At 37.3% G+C, this 19,647-nt stretch overlaps 1 protein-coding gene across 1 annotated transcript in view; it reads left to right on the forward strand.

Annotated features, from left to right (window-relative positions):
• LOC101792755 (protein transport protein Sec24D) overlaps positions 1 to 19,647 on the forward strand; it is a 124,940-nt gene that overhangs the window by 104,042 nt on the left and 1,251 nt on the right. Inside the window, 10 exon segments of the mRNA XM_072037507.1 lie at positions 10,670 to 10,765; positions 10,767 to 10,795; positions 14,164 to 14,355; positions 14,981 to 15,046; positions 15,360 to 15,507; positions 15,984 to 16,148; positions 16,721 to 16,811; positions 17,457 to 17,599; positions 19,255 to 19,282; positions 19,285 to 19,392. Of these exon segments, the coding sequence (XP_071893608.1) occupies positions 10,670 to 10,765; positions 10,767 to 10,795; positions 14,164 to 14,355; positions 14,981 to 15,046; positions 15,360 to 15,507; positions 15,984 to 16,148; positions 16,721 to 16,811; positions 17,457 to 17,599; positions 19,255 to 19,282; positions 19,285 to 19,392 (1,066 nt within the window).

Consider the following 19,647-nt stretch of genomic DNA (forward strand, 5'->3'; position numbering starts at 1 on the left):
ACTATTAACATTTCTGTAGAAAAGGTACCTTAAACTTGTCTATTTTTCTATGGTTTTACAACTAATGTGACAATGCCAAAAAATCTCAGACAAGGACTGCAGTGCTGGACCATCTGTGATACTGACGTGTGGGAAATGGAGCTGTGGATTAGTCCAGGCATGAACCAGTATCCTCTTGTGATTTAACATGTGCGTGTCACCGTCAGCAGCCCTAAGAGGGGGCTGAGCTGCCCTAGGGTAGCTTTGTTTCCTTCTCCTTCCATTGTTCTCACCTTGTGTGCGTGCCTCTGCACCACCTTGCAGCACCAACTTGCACTTTTGCTGCTGAGTATAGGTGTATCTCTCTCGACTGAGAGATGTCCTGCTTGAGATCTGATTCTTTAAAGTGTTAACATTTTGAAAGTCTGTTGTTCAGCACAGTTTCTTGATTATCCAATTTCACGCTCCTGCTTATATCATCAGTTAATCCTGGCTGACCTTCACTTGAGATGCAGCATGTCCGTACATCCAAATAATAGTCACCACTTCAAAGCTGAGAAGTGCTGGAGAGAGCTGCCTTGTTAACAGTTGGTATTCCCAACCTGGCATCGTGACCAGAAGAAATTGTCTCTCTATTAATCCTGGATATTAAACTTTTTTTTTCCCTTCTTCTGCCACCAGTAGGTTATGGAAGTTCTAAAGAAGTAAGCTACCTACTTCTGGGCTTTCTTTGTGTCAAAATTTTATCAGTATTTCATGTGTTTCCCCCATCCCCAAACTTCTTTAAATCCTTCTACTTTTGATTAGAGAAGCCTGCATTTGCACTCTTCATGCTACTAGCTCTATTCAGTAAGTTGCAACGTTCCCCTTAAGAAGGGAACGCTGACTGAATAAATATTTTGTGGATAGTCTGACCTACGATGCACTGATATCATTGATTAGCTTTCTGTTGATTTTGGTACATGCTGGTTCTTATTCCTGTGCAGTGCCAACTTGAAGTTCACCTGCCATGCCCCAGTATTTTTCCTGCTACCATGTATGCAGGTGCATGTTTGGCCTGGGTGCGGAAGATTTTTGAACAAGAAGGTTTCAACATACTCCTTGCATTTCACTGAGATTTATAAAAAATTGGGTTAGAGCTAAGAGAGATTGCATCATAGGGTTGACGCTTCAGCTGTGCTGCATTATGCAAACAAATAAAATAGATGAAAAAGCATTATTACAGAAAATATATGAACCTGCCATGACCTTTTTAGAGGATGCAGTACAGACTGGCTCGAGTCATATCAGCTGAAGAGGCTCATAGTGTTCAGCATCCAGAAATCAATAATCAGCAAAGTTGCTTCTGACTTCAGAGGGAATGGCTTCTGATAAAAGACAGTAGGAACATCACAAAGGGAAATGCTTTCATGACATTTTAATGTGAACCAGTAAAGCAACTCAAAACCCGGGGATTGTTGTTGACTGGTTAATGGTTCTCAAAAGCAATCTGTGATGGTATAATAAAAGAGAACAAAATGCTTCAACAGTCCTAGAAAACACAGGCAGTTTAGTTCATGACCTAGGGTTGTTTTTTGTTGTTGTTGTTGTCCCTGTCATTCCCCCCCCCCAAAAAAAAAGCGCTACATTTCAAAATTTTCTGATTATCCTGTGGACTTTACCTTTCTACTGTACAAATGAAGCTCAAGATTTGCAGATTTGCATGGGGCAGCGGTACTGACCTTGGCCAACAATCATCTCCCCCTGATCATTAAAAAGTTATATTGTGTAGCCTCTCTTAAAATGCTTGTATAAATATTTTAATAATCAGACTTACATGAATGTCAATGTAAATAGCTCTAGAAACACTGCCTTTCTGGATTTTGTTGCCCCACACAGCTTGTCTGTGGGATGAATTGTCTGAATTGAGTAACTGGCAGTTGTGTCTTTATTTCAGGTAATCAGTTGTGCAAACACATTGTGTTTAATGTTTGCTGTACTGAAGTATAAAATGCTTTATATGCTAGAGTACTGTAGAATGTAATTTTAAGGAACTATCATATTATAAGTCATCAAGAGATATGTATCTGTGCAGCTTTCCGAACCCGTGAGATAATCTTCCTTTAGAAACAAATAGCCCTCATCTAAACACATCAATTAACTAGTCTCCTGAAATCTCAGATACTAAATATGGTTCTTTCAAGGGATGTGCTTTCAAAATCATTTGTACTGAGATAATTTGCAGTTGAACAGGCAATTTGTCATGTATAGTATACGGTGTAACATTGCATAGAGCAGCTATCTCTGTAAACCAGTGAAGTTCTTCAAAAGTATATGCCAAAACAGGTCGCAAATTCCTCATCTGGTGGGGAAGAGGAGGAAGGGATTGTGATAGAGGTACTGGTGCAACTGAAAATTGCTGGTACAATCCTGGTACAAGTTTTCGTGTTCCCCTTGGATGTAGCCAGATTTGCAAGTTGTGTGGGTCTCATTTCAATACATGTTCCTGTCATTTTAGCGCTGGGGTATTAAACGTATTCAAATGATCATGGAGTCAAACTCTAGGCAAAAATATTGCTCCTAATGCAGATTCATCAGGTACTAATAGGGTGTATGTTGTGGGGAGTCCACACTGGCTGTGAGGCAAAGGCATTTTGTATGTTGCATATGGAGATTCGACTTGCAGCACAGCTACGAAAGGTTTTCTTGTAGCCCAGTATGTGAGTCTGGCAATTAAAGCAGATGGTGTATATTTTTCAGTTTGTTGTGTGATAAATAGCTAGTTCTCATCACTGTTTGCATATACCTCTTTTTCATTCTCCAGAGACTCTCTTCTGATTTTCTCTTCAGAATGCTTTTCCAGAGATGTGCCATGATGAACTTGAGCTTCATCGCAGTCCTTGTTCCTACACTTATAATTTCCAGCTGTGGCCCTGATCCTGCAATATGAAAACAGTGATACTCTGCAGGCATCACAGGGAACCCTCAGGAGTAGGTCAGGTCTTCACTTTTATAGCAAGCAATAGTAATTCAGCTCTCTGAGACTTTAAAGCACAGGTTATAGTCCCTCTGGAAATTTTTATGGATGTATTTCATCTTGGAGCAGTGCCACCAATGCCTATCTATTGCTCTCTGATACAGCGCTGACTCCAGAGAGATGTTCTGGCTGAAATATTTCCAAAATAACTCTTGCTATCCCAGCTATATTTGGACTAATAGTGAGATAAGTTATAGTTTATCAGATCAGCTTTCAGGGCTTGCACTGTAGTGGGGCCCTGAGGCTTCAGAGAAGGGAAAGTTTATGCAGGTCTTCCACAGCGTTTTCCATCTCTTCTGCCCAATCCCCTTTAACAGAAAACCATACTGTTCTGCCTCCCACTGCAGCTGATTCTTTCTGCTTCTCCAGTCCTCCAGCTTACATAAAAGGAATCTATTTACGAGGTCAGATTTATCCTACTGAGTAGTAGTTTTAGTCATCGGTTTTGATAAATATTTATAATTTGATAGTGCTGGAAAGCTGACAGTCAATGCTTACGTGTCCAGTTTTGTGAGGACTGTCTCTGTGCTCAGTCAGGTGATCCAAACAGGTAAATTGGGGAAAGGATTTTGAGGAGATAAAGGAGTAGGAGAGGTGCAAGAACAAAACACACAAATACAGCAAATGTTCGAATAGTTATGGTAGATACCTAAATTGATTCATTTATTATTTGTAGAAAATTACAGGAGGAGAGAAGGAAAATGCTGGTAGTTTATAGCTGGAGAAGCAAAAGGAAAAGGAATACTGCACTGGTTTCAAAAAAAAAAAAAAAAAAGGAATCTGAGTTTTTTTTATTTTATCTTAATCCCCTCCTTCTGTGAAAGTTTGCCACTGAGTTCCATGGGACCGTAAACAGATCCCTTTATCTTCTGGTGTACAGTGACATCTACAGAGAGTGAAGTACAGGCTGTGGAGCCTAGAAAGCAGGGCTTTCCCATTTAGCACCATTTCTTTTGGGCTGTGGATGGCAACAGTTTTTGTTTTATGTATTCATTAGTGTAGACTTGTTTTTGTTTTTTTTTTTTTCTTTTTAAATGCTTGTACATCATTTATCTTTGTAAATTCCTATAAGATTTAGGTATTAAAAAGAAAAAAAAGTTTTTTGACTCTAATGGAAATTGACAGTTGGAAATGTAATAGCAGTTTACCCACCCAAACAGAAATGAATTTGTGTAACAACTGTGTTGTGAAGAAGTGGGTCTGGATGATTTCAGTCTGAGTCTGTATTCAAAAATTATCATGTAAAATGGTTTATTATTAGATATGTTCATTAGTGATGTAGTGGTTTAAATTACTTTAAGAAAATACTGAAAGGTAAATGGACATTTCACATTAAGAAATCAAAAAAACAGGTATTTTTTTCAAGATTTTTCTGTTAGACAAAATCCTTCAGTCTATTGCATGCATTTCTTAGTTAGGCTTAATTCCATTGATTTGGGGTTTTGTTTTGTTTTGTTTTATAGTTTTTGCAAGTTTTTTGGAAACTAAAAATAGCCAGCCTCTCCAGTATGATTTTATTGGTATTTTATCTTTTATTTCTCTACATAAGATTGGAATACTGGTTTTGTAAAACTTGACAGCATATTTTAACTTCATGCACTGCACATAGTCTCGTTGACTTCAAGAAGAACGTTTGATGCAGAAAGTTAAACATACGTGCAGATCTTAGTAACCCGTAGGCTATTAGGGCTCTAAAACCACATTAAAAAAAACTTCGTAATAAGTAAATTTTTTTAATGAAGCTTAAGGGAGATGAAAGATAAATATTTCCACTCCAGAAATGGAAAGACAAGGAAAAAAATAATATTTTGTTTCTGCTGTCATTAAAAAGGTAATTTATTAAGTATGTAGAAGAATGTTGCTACCTAGGCTCTGAACTTTATGGCATTTATTTTTATGATTTTTCTTATTCATGCTTTATAGGTAAAGATCTTAATTTTAATAAGGTATTTCAAAATATGGTCATTTGAGAGTAATTTTTCTCTGCTCTTGAATAACATTAAGTGTATTAGAACAGGGCTTAAAATCACTAAAAAAATGTGTATAAATACATGGGGTGTTGTGTAAGGGTGTCTTTTTTCCCTACCTGTTCAGATACTGTATTATTAATGGCAAGCCAGATCCAGGCCTCATTAAATTAATACAGCAGAATGATAATCAGAAAATTGCCAAGTAATGAACAAAACCCAGAAGTTCTAAAACTTAAGTTATTGTGGCTAGTAAGCAGGTTTTATAGCCAAGGCTCTAGTGTCTGAAAAATGACCCTGATAGTTTGCCAACTGACATTATGTGTCAATTTGTGTTAAACTCAGTTTTCGTAGAAGAAAGAACATGAAGCAATGTATTATCTCAGTGGAGCAGGAGGGATCACTTAAAACCCATGTAGTAAAATCTACCCGTATGTACTGTGTAGTAAGTTCTTGGCAAAAAGCATCAAATCCTTTGGAGAAATAAATAAGTAAAATAATTGTCTCTGTAAAATATAAACAAACAATAAAATACATGTAAGCAGTGAATGCTAGAAGAACATGTATGACTCTCTAGGTATTCAAAGACTCTTATGCTCCAATAAAAGATAAAAGTGTATAATAGATTAAATATGTCCATTCCATAAGAGACAATAATTTTAAATAAGTGAATATGCTAGTGGAAAAGTTCTAGCATTCGAGGGTTGTCAGTGTTCTTCCTCTTGTAGAGATCTATCATGGGGCCCAACTCTGGATTTATTTTCTTACTCTTACAGTCAGAGATTTTAGTTAGGGTTGAAGGGAGTAAGAAAGAAAAAAAAGAAAAAAGAAAAACCACGTTTGTTTATGCTCCATAGAGTTTCACAAATAATTGAACAAACTTCCATTTGTGCGGTGGTTTCAAGTATGACTTTTGTAACATAAATTACAATTACAGGAATCTTTCAGTTGCTGCACAGTTATTACTGCAAGAGGCATCTGGAAAATGTCTTCCATTAGCTGTGGTTTTTGGCAGAGGCTATAAGCAAGCATGGTCAGTGTAATTAAGCTGACAAGTGTTTGAGATACTGTATTTGTTTACTGTATGTTCTTTCCTTCAGTAAATATTAGTACTTCTAAATCTTCTACTCTAGCTGGTGACCCTGGCAGCATTAAACCTTAGTATAGCATGTAACACAGCAGCATTAGGGGGAAGGGCATTTAATTGAAAATATTAGAAGCTTTCTTAGTAACTACCTGTTTGCAATAGCTGCATGCAATCAGTGAGTATCAACAAATTTATTTGAGAAAAGCTCAATCTGATAGAGAAGGCGAAATACCTGACCCCAGCAGATTTCTCCCTTTTGAGCTATAAAAACCCTTTGCTGGAGAAAGTCAGCCTAGAGCCCTGAACTTCCAATGCTTTCAAAGTTTTGTAGGCTCCTTGTATGGATCCTTTATTGCTTTCTGATAAATACCAAAATAGGGAGCTTGCAAGCTTGAAAATTAAGTTCTTTAGGGGACCTATGAGGTTGAACCAGCTGTACTGGAGAATTTGAATAAATGCTGAACAACAATTTCTTGGTCAGCTGAAATCTAACAAGTGTTAAGGCTGAGCAGCAGCTTTCTAGCTCACTTTATTTGGTTTCAAGTTTGCAGTGCTTTTTATAACTTCATGTACCCCTTCATTTAGACACCTCTTTATGTTGCAAACCATGGTGAGACTGGACCAATCTGATGTAACAGGTGCAAAGCTTACATGTGTCCCTTCATGCAGTTTATTGAAGATGGAAGAAGGTATCAGTGTGGATTTTGCAATTGCATAAATGATGGGAAGTGATATTTCTCTGATCTGTGGTCCATACAAATTCTATAAAACTAAAAAGGAACTGTATCCCTGAAGTGATTTTCCTGACTAGATGACTTGAAAATAGTATAGTGAGATGCAGTGGCAAGGGCTATTTCACAAATTAAAACAACAACACAAAATACTACTTGGTAAAAATACTTAAAACACTTCTTCTTCAGTTCGGTTTTTAAAAATAAATATAAGAAAAAATAATGCTAAACCATGAATTCCAAGTCCAGTCTGTTATGGTCAAAAGTTTATTTTAAAATACTACGTCAGCATAGGATATAAAGTTGCTTGTATTGCTAACCAAAAGCAACTTTTTTGTAGAGAAATTAATTTCTTCAAGAAATCTAAATGTTCAGCAAAGAATTATTTAGAACCATGTTAGACTAGTCCTGGCCACGACTGTGGATACAGTGGTTAAATAGCCTATTAATCTTCCTGTGACAAGTGTTGGTTTTCACAGAAGATACCATGCCATATTTGTTCAAGTGTGCTGCATGTGACTCATAACTGTTCTTGTGCTCTTGGCTAAATCCCAGATCTTTGCCAGAAGTAGCCTTTCTAGACATTTGTATCAAGTTGGATTTCCTCAGCTGGATCACAGTGGTATAGTGCTTTCCCTAATACAGTAATCTTTTCAACTCTGAAACGTGAACCTTGACAGGCTCATTCCAACTTCTTTTCTGCCTGAGGCTCTGATGTTTGTGCAAGCATAGCAGATAGCAAATTTCCTAGTTTGTTAGCAATTTAAACTCTCATAAAGAGAAATTTGAATCTGTTATGAACATTTTAAGACATTTCAGTTGCAGTATCATTTTCAATCATGCTTTGTACATGTATTAGTAGTGTCTTTTATCCACATTGGAAAACACTTAAAAACATTAATGAGACCTTAAAATGCCCCAAAAACTAGGTAGATATTCTGCATACCCTGCTTTGAACAGACAGAAATGTAAAAAATAACATTCTAAATGTGTAAAGATTGAGAAAAAAAGAGCTAAAATCCAGAGGTGACTCTTCCCAGTGTGACTAGCCATTAGACTAGCTATGGACTGAAGGCAGCTTGCTGTACAGTAGGCCAGGTTTGTGAACGTTGCAGAGCTATTTCCAGTGAAGTGGTAATGTTGCATAAAGCAGCACAGGCTTTAGGAAAAGTTCTGTTTTTAACTCCGGTGATGTGAATTAAGCTTTGAGTAGATGGTATCTTTCTAACAAAATAGCCATAATTTAATCTGTAGCCTGAGGATAGCAGACTCCTGCCTGTGGAAATAACCTGGATCAGTTTTACCTACTCAGGCTTAACAGGGTAGAGACAAGAGAAAATTGACATTCATGGGGGGATTGTATTCTCCAAATACAAGACGAGCTTGCATTACTAGAATGTTGTGAGCTTTGTTTGTTTTCTTAAATCAGCATGAAGAAAAAAATATTATAACCTGGCGAAGTGTTTACACACCTCCTTGATCAATAAAGAGGAGCCTGTGTTACCACATGGTAACTTTTGAAAGGAGTTGTTGGGTTGTTCCTCTCCACACTGTAAACATTTTTTTTCCTGCTCTTGTATTGGTTTTTAGTCCCACTGTTCTTCTTTCAACATCTGGACCACATTGTCTGACGGGTAGACCATTATGAAAGACCTGAGCTATCTGTGGGATCATATGAATACGTTGCTACTTTGGATTATTGCTGAGTATTTCCAATGCACAAAATAATTTATGATTTTATGTCAACACAAACAAAATCCTTTAAATACCTATGTTGGAGTAAATGCATTTATAAGCTGAATATCAGAGTCCAAGAACATTTTAGGAAATTTTCAGATGTGGAGGATTTAAGCTTACAATAATGTTTTGCTCTTTTGTGTTGGAGACTAGCAACTAACAGTAATCAAAAGTTCCTCAAAGTCATGGATCACAAATCTTCAACTGAGGTGCGGGTTTGGTCCTTGGAAAGATGTAGAGAATGTTCAGAGGTTATAGTTCAAATTCTGTGATGCAGTTTTGGTTTTTAGCTGCATGACTTACTAATTTTGCAGACAGACATGCACCTGAATTGCCTTCTCAGCTTTTCAAACCTTAGCATGGGAATCTGAATCTTTTCTTGGCATGAGTAGTTTTAGTGTTCTGACCAGTAAGTTATAATGGAATGAGTTCTCTGTCCTAATACTAAATTAGTTAAGAACTTGTTCCAAAGTCTACTCAAGTCACTGGAAGTATTTGTAGTTGATTTTATTAGATAAATGTATTTTGTACTGCCAAAAGCACAAATTATTTAAGCTTTTCAAACTTGACAAAATTTTTCAATTCCTAGCGTGACCTCACCTGCCCACAGCATGGACATATTTTTTGGTCGTTTCTGAAAGAAGGTGAAATTTTCTTCCCATCAGTGGAATGTGGGTATGATAAAATTATGAAAGGCGGTTCAATCCAACAAAGCCTTGAAGTACGTACAAGTAACTTCCTCAGACCATCAGATTATTGCTGGTGTACGAAGAAATGAACGGGTTGTTTAATTCTGGTCTCTCACGAAGTCCAGTGAAATCCCGGAGACTGCCTTTAGAGATTCCATTGACATCTGCGTTAAACCTCAGGACAGGAGAGAACTCAGTGGCTGTAATGGGGCATTACAGAAATAATGTGGGATCCTCAGTGTAGCTTTGCTGCTTTCTGCAGCTAAGCTTTTGAAAATGTGTATACTGAACAGCTCCATGCCGTTTTCACAGTTCTTTTTCTCTAACATGTAACCCTGTGTTCATCATCACAGTCTTGCTTTCAGTGCAGTGAATTTGCCATACAGTTTCAATGAGGGAGCTTCTGTGATAAGCCATCTAGCATGGTTTGTCTCCTTGTTGCAAAGACCTCTCCCATAGACTCAGCAGAATGATACAAAAAATAAATCTCTGATAAAATCAACATTCACACTGGAAACGTTAAGTCACTGAATTTTAGAGAAGTTAACATTATTTTATAATAATTTTCTCATTTTGCTCCAAGTTAGAAAAGTTTAGTTCTTTTATAAATCAGTTTAAGACCAGAACTGAAAAGCCATTTCCTTTTGTGCTTATCAAATGACAAGGATGAACAGCTACAAAAAATGTTAACAAATAACAGCTGTTTTGCGTTATTGTGCTCCTGCTAAGCGGATGTGGCAAGAGCACTAGTTCTCATTTCTGCCATATATTTGTCAGAAATTATGCAGGAATTCTTTATAAATAGCAATGTGCTACGAGAGTTCAGAAAGTAATGTTTGATATGTCTTTTGAAACTAGTATACAAATACAGAAAACAGAACAATACTGTCTGGTTTTAGTTGACAAGTTGATCTTGATTTACATGATTCAGATGAAGTGAGATCAAGGGTATAATGTTTAATTTTATGTGTTCTGAGGATATGACTATGGATAAGTCATAATTCAAGGATTAGATGATTTTTTCTTAGATGGAGTTTTCTGTGGTTTCTTTGTTATGAGTATAATTTGGTAGGTGGTCAGAATCCTTTATATGAAGGCAGTGAAATAGCATAAATAACTATAATGGAAAAGTTGTCCTGAATTTGACACCAGGTAACGACCACTACTCATCTTAATCAGAATTAGAAAAAACGAACTTAGGTGTATGGCTGGGCCCATCGTGATTTCTGTTGCTATGTGCACTCTATATGATCTTCCTGGGTACATCTGTAAGCATTACATTGCTTTTTTTTAAACAAAAATAAACAATCATCATCTTGATAGTCACAGAAGCTTGGTCAGTAGTGTATATCACAATATGTATGCTACTTACATGTCTCTTATGTACAACTGTGGCTAAGAAGCTGTGCAGTCAACATTAACATGACACTGTCTAATTTTCCCTGTCAATATTTTTTCCATAGGATAACAAGCCTCCAAATCCACCAGCTTATATCTTCGTGATTGATGTATCATACAGAAATATAAACAGTGGCCTAGTTGAACTCTTCAGTGAGGAACAGGAAGACTCTGCTAGATAAGCTTCCAAGGTAAAGAAACATAAGTGTGTTTTGCTCAATGTACCATACTACAGATTTCAAGAAGCTATGCATGTTGAGAGGTAAAACCAAGGAAGTGCTAAAAATGACAGAATTTCCAGTACAGGCATTTTGAGGTGATAGTGACTAAATGGTAATTTTAAAATTGCTGACAGTTTTTGAAAAACTCAGTTTGATATCTGGGTTTATTCTATGAACAGAAGGAATGTGTTGCACTGATTGAACATGCAGCATCCTTTCTTTTCTTTTCCTGTACTGAACTCTAGTGGTGTTATCAGCTAAGTCCCAGCTTGTGGTTTTGACTTTACTTTCTGTAGTTCTGTTTACTGTAGTACTGCTTTTCTCCTTAAATTAAGCAGAGAAATACCACAAACCAGAATCTCAAGAAAGTAAAGTCTCTCTAAAGCCAGTGTTGGTGGGTCATATCTTTAGCTCTTTTTTGTTAATCAGCAGATCTCTTAGCTTGCTTTGTTGTGAGATTTTTCTGCCCTGGTATGTATCTGAGAGGCTAGCAAATCTTTTAGGCAACTGATATTCTGTTAAATATGGCACGTTTGCGATGTCAGCATTAAACGTGTAGTAGTACTATTAATACTGATCTGTATTAATCATGGTATATTACTTTAGTGTGGTTTTGTGTAGTTTTTAGTATGATATGTTATGGGCAGTTTTTATTAACATTTAAATAATGCCAACAGTTAAATGAAAGCAGTGGAAGTCAGACTGAAAAAATGAAGTAGACAAGGTGTTACTTAGTTGAGGCATACAAAAGGATCAAAGAGCATACAGAAAGAAAACACATTCCAAATAACAGTGTTTGTAGAGGGAGAACAGGCTTAAGAAACAGAGGGAGCAAAGTGAGGAAGAGTGGGAGACAAGATCCTTGAGATAATCTGGGATATGTTAAAAATCTTTTTATCCTATGTGCTTGTTGGATCTCTGTGCATGAAAGAAATTCCAGTTCAGGGTGGGGAGTTAGTTTGTTAGATGCCCATGTAAGACCATCCCTGGAGCACTTTGTCATTGAAGATTACACTGGAGACATGAGTGTTTGATATTGTCCTGAACATATCTCAGAGCTTTCTATCAGGATTGGTCATGACTCTGAAGATAATAAAAGGCCGCGAGCATAGTAGCAAAAAACAATTGGCAGTTTAGGAACACCTAGTCTTGAATAGAGAAAGTAAAGGAAAAATGAAAGCAAGTGTATCTACATCACAAGAAATAGTATACATACTCTTTTCCTCACAAGCACTCTGCAGATATCTACTGCTAAATACCCTGTTTGCATGGACAAAGTTTTCATGTCCACTGAAAAAAGCAAGATAAATAAATAAATAAAGAGCAGGCCTGTGAGTTGCTTCAGAGTTGTCTGTTGCCTTTAAACAATATGAATTAAAAATTGGTGGCACTCACTCCACCAGCATTTGTGGTGAAACTTTTATTTTGGTGCCAAGACACGAACTTCACTGTGTGTTCATTTTCTGTTGCTGAAAAAAGACACCTGCAAAAATATTCTGCTGTTATCACATGAGGTGAAAACATCGTGCTGGGAATTCACCCTGTGCTCAGATTTCCGGGAGCCCAAATTCTTTAAGAGGAAAGACTTCTGGTTAACAGAGCAATGTGTAACAAAAAGGCCACTGGTGTAGCAGCTTGTGGCAGGTAAGCCTGTGAGAACGGCTGAGAAGTGAGAAGTTAAAGCTAGCAAATAATGGACTAAGCTAGGTGTCTAGAGACTTCGTGTTAAAAGGGCCTTATGCTTCTGCAGATTTGCAGCATAGCAGAAAACACGTTATTTGCTTGCTAGAAGTTTTAGGGCAGACACTTTCAAATTTAGATGTTCTAAACCAGAACACTGATTCTCTATTTAGAGAAATACAGAGAAATGTGCTTACAGAAATTCTGCTCCTGACCTCAGAGAATCAGGCTATTTGTACCAATATGATTTTTAGCCATATAACTTAAAAAAAAATTGAGTACATTTGATTCAGACATCTCCTTCTGAGACGTTAAAAAGAACCAAGTGTGTTAGCTGCACAGGCAATCAACTGCTGTGTTTGACAAGGGATCTTTAAAACAATGATAGAAGAAATCAAATTGTATAAAGTGTGCAGACTGCCACACTGTAATTGTCTGATGAAATTGTCCCAAATATCTGCTATGTAAAAGTGTTGGAACCAGTAGGATGATGTGGCTATTTCTTCTCGAAGTAGAAGAGTGCTATATGTGCCTAAACTTAGTAATAACTTGTCCTGAATGCTCCCTGTTAATCATGTTACTTGGAAAATAGTAGTGTCTGATTGCTAGGAATGATTAGAGACTTGCATTCAGAAAGGATGCATCTAGTTGAGTTAGAGGATCTCGGAGAGATTGTTTAAAATGCTTCTTTATGGAATGTGTTCATACAGAATACTGGTTTGTTTTAAATTAAAGGTAGCCCCTTTCTCATCCAGCTGCTTCCACAGAGCAGGAATGGTGGATTAGCATTCTTTATTGAATGAAAAATGGTTTCCCTCCCAAGCTCAAGGTTTTAGATGAAGCTTGTAAAACTAAGAGTATGTGCTATTTTAGAAGTAATTAAGACTGATTTTTGGAATACAGTTGCCTTCTACTAAACTTAGGGCTGCAAACCTGGTCTCATTAGTCTTATTAATGATACTGCTAATAATGACACAGTAACTAGTGCTTAGGGGAGTTACCTCCTGAAAAACAGCTCCTGAGCTCACTGCTTGCAGTGTTCTTGCAGGGGTAGCTCATGGCAGCGGTTTGTGAGCTTTAGTTGGCCTGGGAACACACTAGGAATAACGAGAAATTTCTATAGTACATTTTCTGTATGATGCACGACTGAGGGATCCAAGACCTTTTGCTGCTTAAAAGCAGTCCTGCCAAAGCAGAAGATCGAGCCACCGAACTCTGAAAGTCACCAGACATTCATTATTCAAGCCTAGTAACTGTTCTCTCCAGGCATTGATAGTGAGTGTCACTGAATTACAATGTATTCTAAATAAAGCTGATTTTCTGATTGTGTCTTGTAAAGGATTGTCCTGTTCCCTCTTTTCCATGTTTTGAAGACAGGGTCTATTCTTTATCTTAGATACTCTTGCCTGCTTGAATGGGATGCACAGTTGATAGGGTTGACTTTAATATATATTATAAAATAAATTTGCAATGGTTGATTTAATATGGTTGTTTTAATTTGACCTGAGGCAAAGACTAGGGCAATTGCATCTGGTTGGTTGTTTGCTTTGTTGCTCCCAGTACAGATAATGAAAGCAGCCCTGTATTTCAAATGAATGCTTCTATTGCAAGGCCAGAGTTTCAAAATTATAACCACTTGTTTTTTGTTTTTCTCACAGAGAAGAGCAAGAAGAATCCTCAGCAATTCGAGTTGGTTTTGTCACTTATAACAAGGCCATCCACTTCTTTAAAGTAAAAAGCAACTTAGCTCAGCCTCAGATGATGGTGGTCTCAGGTGTTGGAGAAGTTTTTGTTCCTTTGCTGGATGGTTTCCGTGTTAGCTTTCAGGAATCACGATCTGTTGTTAACAAGTAAAGTACAATAATTCCATATTGGAATAAGAGCTGAATGCTTAGAATAGACTTTTTCCCTTTTAGTCAATTGTGTTACGGGGTTTTGGAGGATGCATGAATTTGTTGAAATGCTTTACAAGTCAGCAGATGCATCAAGTCTTATATTTCCACCTCTGAGGGGAAGCAAATGTAGCAGCAACGCGCAATGCTGAATTTGAAAGCCTGTTTAGACCAGCTGTGAGCCAGGCATCTTCAGCTCTGCTTCATCAGAAGTGGGAGGGCGGGCTGTGGCTTTCTGCTATGTTGCATGTTTTTCCTGGTTTTCCTCCTATATATGTGATGCATGCCTAGGTATGATCTAAAGACTCTTAAGTCTTTATCCATACTAGAACTCCTTTATTTTTAGCTATTTTTGATTTAATGCATGTTCCTTTATGTTATCAACTTTGAAATAATGCATTTCAATAGAATTTTAAAATTCATGTTTCATTTTATTCTGGCTGGAATCCTAAGAAATCAAAATTTTTAAGTATAAACTTGCATGGAAAAGAACTTCCTCTATAAAGACTTGGTATGTCACATTTTTGGGGATTATCCCAAATACACTAACTAGTTGAGACACTGAACTTTTCTTCTTTCATAGCTTGTTGGACCAGATTCCAGAGATGTTTGCAGACACTAATGAGAGCATATGCATTTTAGACACGTTGTCAAAAGCAGTGTCAGTAATTCTTGATGCATATGGTGGTAAGTCAATCTTGCATTATTTAGAGACTACTTTTTAAGAGTAATTTAGCATCCCATGTAGGAATTACTGTACCAGTGCATGATCCAAAGGATCTATGTTACACTAAGTTATTTACTGACACAAAATTCCCAGTTTGCTTTGGGACTTCACTTCTATCAAGTGTAAGGACTAACTGAATGGTTTGGCTCTGAAGAACTTTTGCAGAAAGTTTACACTGTTCTCAGAGACACCACAGCATATGAATGAAAATTAGGCTTGTTTATCTGAGAAATAGAATTAATGTCAATATGATGTCTTTGCAACAGGCTGCAGAATGTGCTGGAAAATTGTTTATCTTCTATTCTTCATTGCCAACTGCGGAAGCACCAGGGAAGCTGAGAAACAGAGATGACAAAAGACTACTCAATACAGATAAAGAAAAGGTATTTTCTACTTGGAGTTCACAGGGGACTGCTATTACACTGAATTTCTCTAGTACAGCCTTGGTCTTTTTCACTTCTTTTCTTTTACAAAGAATTGTTGTTTAAATATATAATATTCCCATATTATACCGTGCCCTGACGATTTAGATATAGAGAATAAATATATAGGTATTGGCCCTACAAGAATTCTGAGGCTAAAGTATGGCCAAGCAGCTACACCCATCAGTAAAGGAAATCGACCAGCTGCAAATAATTCCACCCACCCAGAGCCTTTGCTACCTGCAAGGTGTGATTTAGTTCTACAAGAACATACTGAGTTTTCAATGCATGTAAGTGGTGATAGAATGTGTGAGCAGGGGCAACACAATTGCAATCAAATCCATGTCTCATTTTTATTTTTCATTTGGGTATTTGGTTTGATTGGCTACCAACAGTATCTAATGTCATCACATCTGTATTTTTTGAATTCTGTGCAGACACTCTTCCAGCCTCAAGTAAATTATTACAAGACTTTAGCCAGGGATAGCGTGGCTAAAGGCTGCTGCGTGAATTTGTTCCTCTTCCCGAAGCAGTACGTGGACATAGCCTCCCTGGGTCTTGTCACAATGTACGCTGGAGGAACATTGTACAACAATTTCCAGGTAAGTGGTGCAAGTTTCCTACCTGTCAGATAGTAACACCTGGGGTTTGGTTGTTTTTATTTCAAAGCATGCTTTGACAGTGTAACAGTAGAGTCACTCTAGAAAAATTATTTATAAACCCCAGGGGGTAAAATTAAAATGTATAAACAGCAGATCAGGTTCAAAGAGGTATCCTGAGACCATAATTTTACTTCTAAATAAGCTGGTTGGTATCTAAAATTAAACCCACTTACCTACATATGGTGACATCTGAGCAGGGTAGTCAGTTACTCCTGCATTTACAGTTAAAAATGCTTATGATAAAGACACTCCTCCCCAAAAGAAAAGCCATAACAACACTCCTTTGTTTAAAATTTCATGGGAATCTTTATGAGGAATAGGGGACTTTCTCCGTGTCATCAGCTGATCTGCAAAACCATTTTTTGCTAAGTGATCAAGGCTACTCTAATTTTTAAGGCTTTTTTTTTAAGGCAGGGCAGGGGCAGAGTTCACAGCGGACTGGGGGAGTGTTGGATTTCTGCTGGTTTGCTGCCACCCCGTGGTGAACTGCACCTTGTGCTTTGTGCTTTCAGCGCGATAGCCCCCAGATCCTCACCGACCTCAGGAAGGACATAGAAAAAAAGACCAGCTTAGATGCAATAATGAGGGTTTAGACAAGTACAGGTAACGCTACCCGTTGGGAATGAAAATAAATATGAGTGCACATGAGAATATATAACTATAAATAATACAGTGCTAGAAGTGCTCTACAGAACACGCGTAACATCAGGCTTCCTGTTTTAACTTCATTATATACCTTTTGAACAGTATAGACTGGTAAAATGAGTGTGCCCCTACTGTATATACCTACTTAAATCTGCAATACAATTAAGATTTCTGATCATTATGCATGCATCCAGAAATGCAAATAAATTGTACAAAAGAGGGAGTTGTTGCTGTACACTTACATGTTCTTTCATTACTTCAAATTAAATTAACATTCCTACTTTTCAGTATTCTTGCCTCAAATGCAAATATTTGAGAAATACAAACACACAAAACAGCCGAGTGAACAGTGCAAAAGGTTGTGGGGCATCTCTGAGCTGCAGCACCCCTTCATGGCCCATCAGAGCAGCTTCACTTTGTCCTCACAGAGGCCGTTGACTGAGGCTGCACACCCTCAGGGGAAATGGTTCCCATTTTAGTAAGCACAATTGAATGACCAAAAAAGAAGTCACAAAATAATGTCACTTGTACTTGTGATTTTTAAATAAAATAATATGTTTTTAAATAGAATAATATTGTTTGTTTGTTTTAATCTGGCTACAGGCTTTAGGGCTACTGGCTTCTTTGGTGCCATTTACATGAACACCACAGATGTAAAAATGGCAGCAGTTGACTGTGACAAGGCAGTGACGGTAGAGTTCAAACATGATGACAAACTGAATGAAGACAGCAGCACCTTAATTCAGGTAAAAAAAAAAAACTTAATGACATACTATGTCTTGAAATTGTAATTAATAAATTAATTAAATTAATAAAATAAATAAATTTATTTGTTAAATAAATAAAAAATAAATAAAATTAATAATAATAAAAAATAAAAATGTTATGCCGTAGCACTGAGGGGAGGAAGGTACAGCTTGCACAGACTCTAGTTTCATAGTACCACTAATAAAGTAAGGTTTTAATTAACGAGCCAAAGAGTGCTACCTTGCAATGCCAGGCTGTTCCAAAACTAAAGAAATCTGTTCTTCCCTTCTTACCCTTATTCCTTCAGTAATAATTCCTGGAAATGAAGAATAGGCAATACTTAAAACTGGCATTTCTCTGCCTAATTGCCAACACGTGTGATACACCTGTGCCTAACAAAAGATGTGCCCCAACCAAGAGCAGATAATGCAAGGTTGCCATTTACTGTTCTAGGTATTTTGTTATGACATTTTTCTTTTATTAATGGCAGAAAATGTTACAGCTTGCAAGGTCTTGAACTTAAGCCATGGAATTACCTGAACTTTCATTTCTGCTCCACTTAGCTTTTATCTTGCCCCTATAAATACACTTTATAGTCTAGCAGTTAATCCTTGTACAAACACAGTACAGTGGAACATCCAGTTTGGTATGTCTGCCATCACCTCCTGGAGCAGTGCTGCAGCAGTGACAGGAAAAGTGCGTGCCGTATAGATGTTGTGTTTACCTGGCTTCCCTTTGATAGAGACATGCAGCAGATCCAGTGCATGGCAGATTGCAGTCACCTGGTGTTGGTGTTTGCCCTGCAAACTTCATTTTCCATCTGTAGACAAGATGATGAGATTCTTTTTTAATTGTGGTGTTAAGAAACAAGTGTGTGCCAGCAAAATTTTAGCAGTCAGGAAAGCTTGAGCTCAGTTCCTTTACTTTACATACTTGGAAAAGGATTTTCCTAAATGCTAACATTATATTGAAGAAGAATTAGAGTCATAAGCAAATTCTTAAATTATCCCTCCAATTTTAATATCTAAGTCAATGGAAGGGATGAGATACAGGGGCGGGGTTAGAAGGACTTCATGTCACTTCGTAATCAATTTATCCATATCAGAAGATCCACTTCACTTTTCAAGATTACTAAGTTTTTGTGTTGCTGTTGCTAATAACATGATGAACAGATACTTGTCAGCAAGCTTCTGATGCCTGGTATGGTGCCTTTTCAGTTATGTTCCTTTGGGGCACTCTTCTTAATAGCACATTCAAATATTACACAATTACAAGGGATGCTTTACAGATTTCCAGTCAGTGGTCTCTTGTTTTCAGATGATACCATCAGTATGTAGCAAATGAGAGAGTAATAAGCCTTTCAATCAGTCATATATTTATATACTTTTATATACTTGCATACTTTTGACATTTATATACTTTTAAGGCTAATAATTTTTATAATGCATGTAAAAGTCTAATCTACTTCCACAAAATGAACAGGTATGGTGTTCCTCTAGTTCATTAATGCTGAAGCAGCACTACTAGGTTGGGCTGTCCCTGGGTGTAGTTATATGCCTTTTATGCACTAAGCAGTGGCTCTCACACAGTGGAAGCTTTGAGAATTGACTTTTTGTTTTAAACTCAAAATGAATGGTAATTGGCTCATCTGTGTTGCAGTGTGCTCTACACATCAATAAGTGGACAAGAAGACTGCGCGTACACAATATCCGTTTAAACTGTAGCTCCCAGTTAGCTGACGTCTACAAGCCTTGCGAGACTGACGCACTTATCAACTTCTTTGCTAAGTCAGGTAAAGTTATAACAGATCGATTTTGTTTCCTTTTTGCTTTCTCTAGGGGTGGAGGAAGAGAAAGGTAGGAGATGAAGTGATTGCCTAGTGGGAAATCGTGTTTTGTAACTTGCTATTCCAAGCCCAAGCAATTTGCCACTCTATTACAAAATAGGAAAGAAAACTAGATCATGTATGTAGATACACATGCCATAAAAATAATGCCAGGGAAGGTAGCTAGAAACAGGTAATGCACAAAAGTGCATGGCATTTTTT

This window comes from Anas platyrhynchos, chromosome 4 (genome assembly GCF_047663525.1).
Source record: "Anas platyrhynchos isolate ZD024472 breed Pekin duck chromosome 4, IASCAAS_PekinDuck_T2T, whole genome shotgun sequence".
NCBI classification, from domain to species: Eukaryota; Metazoa; Chordata; class Aves; order Anseriformes; family Anatidae; genus Anas; species Anas platyrhynchos.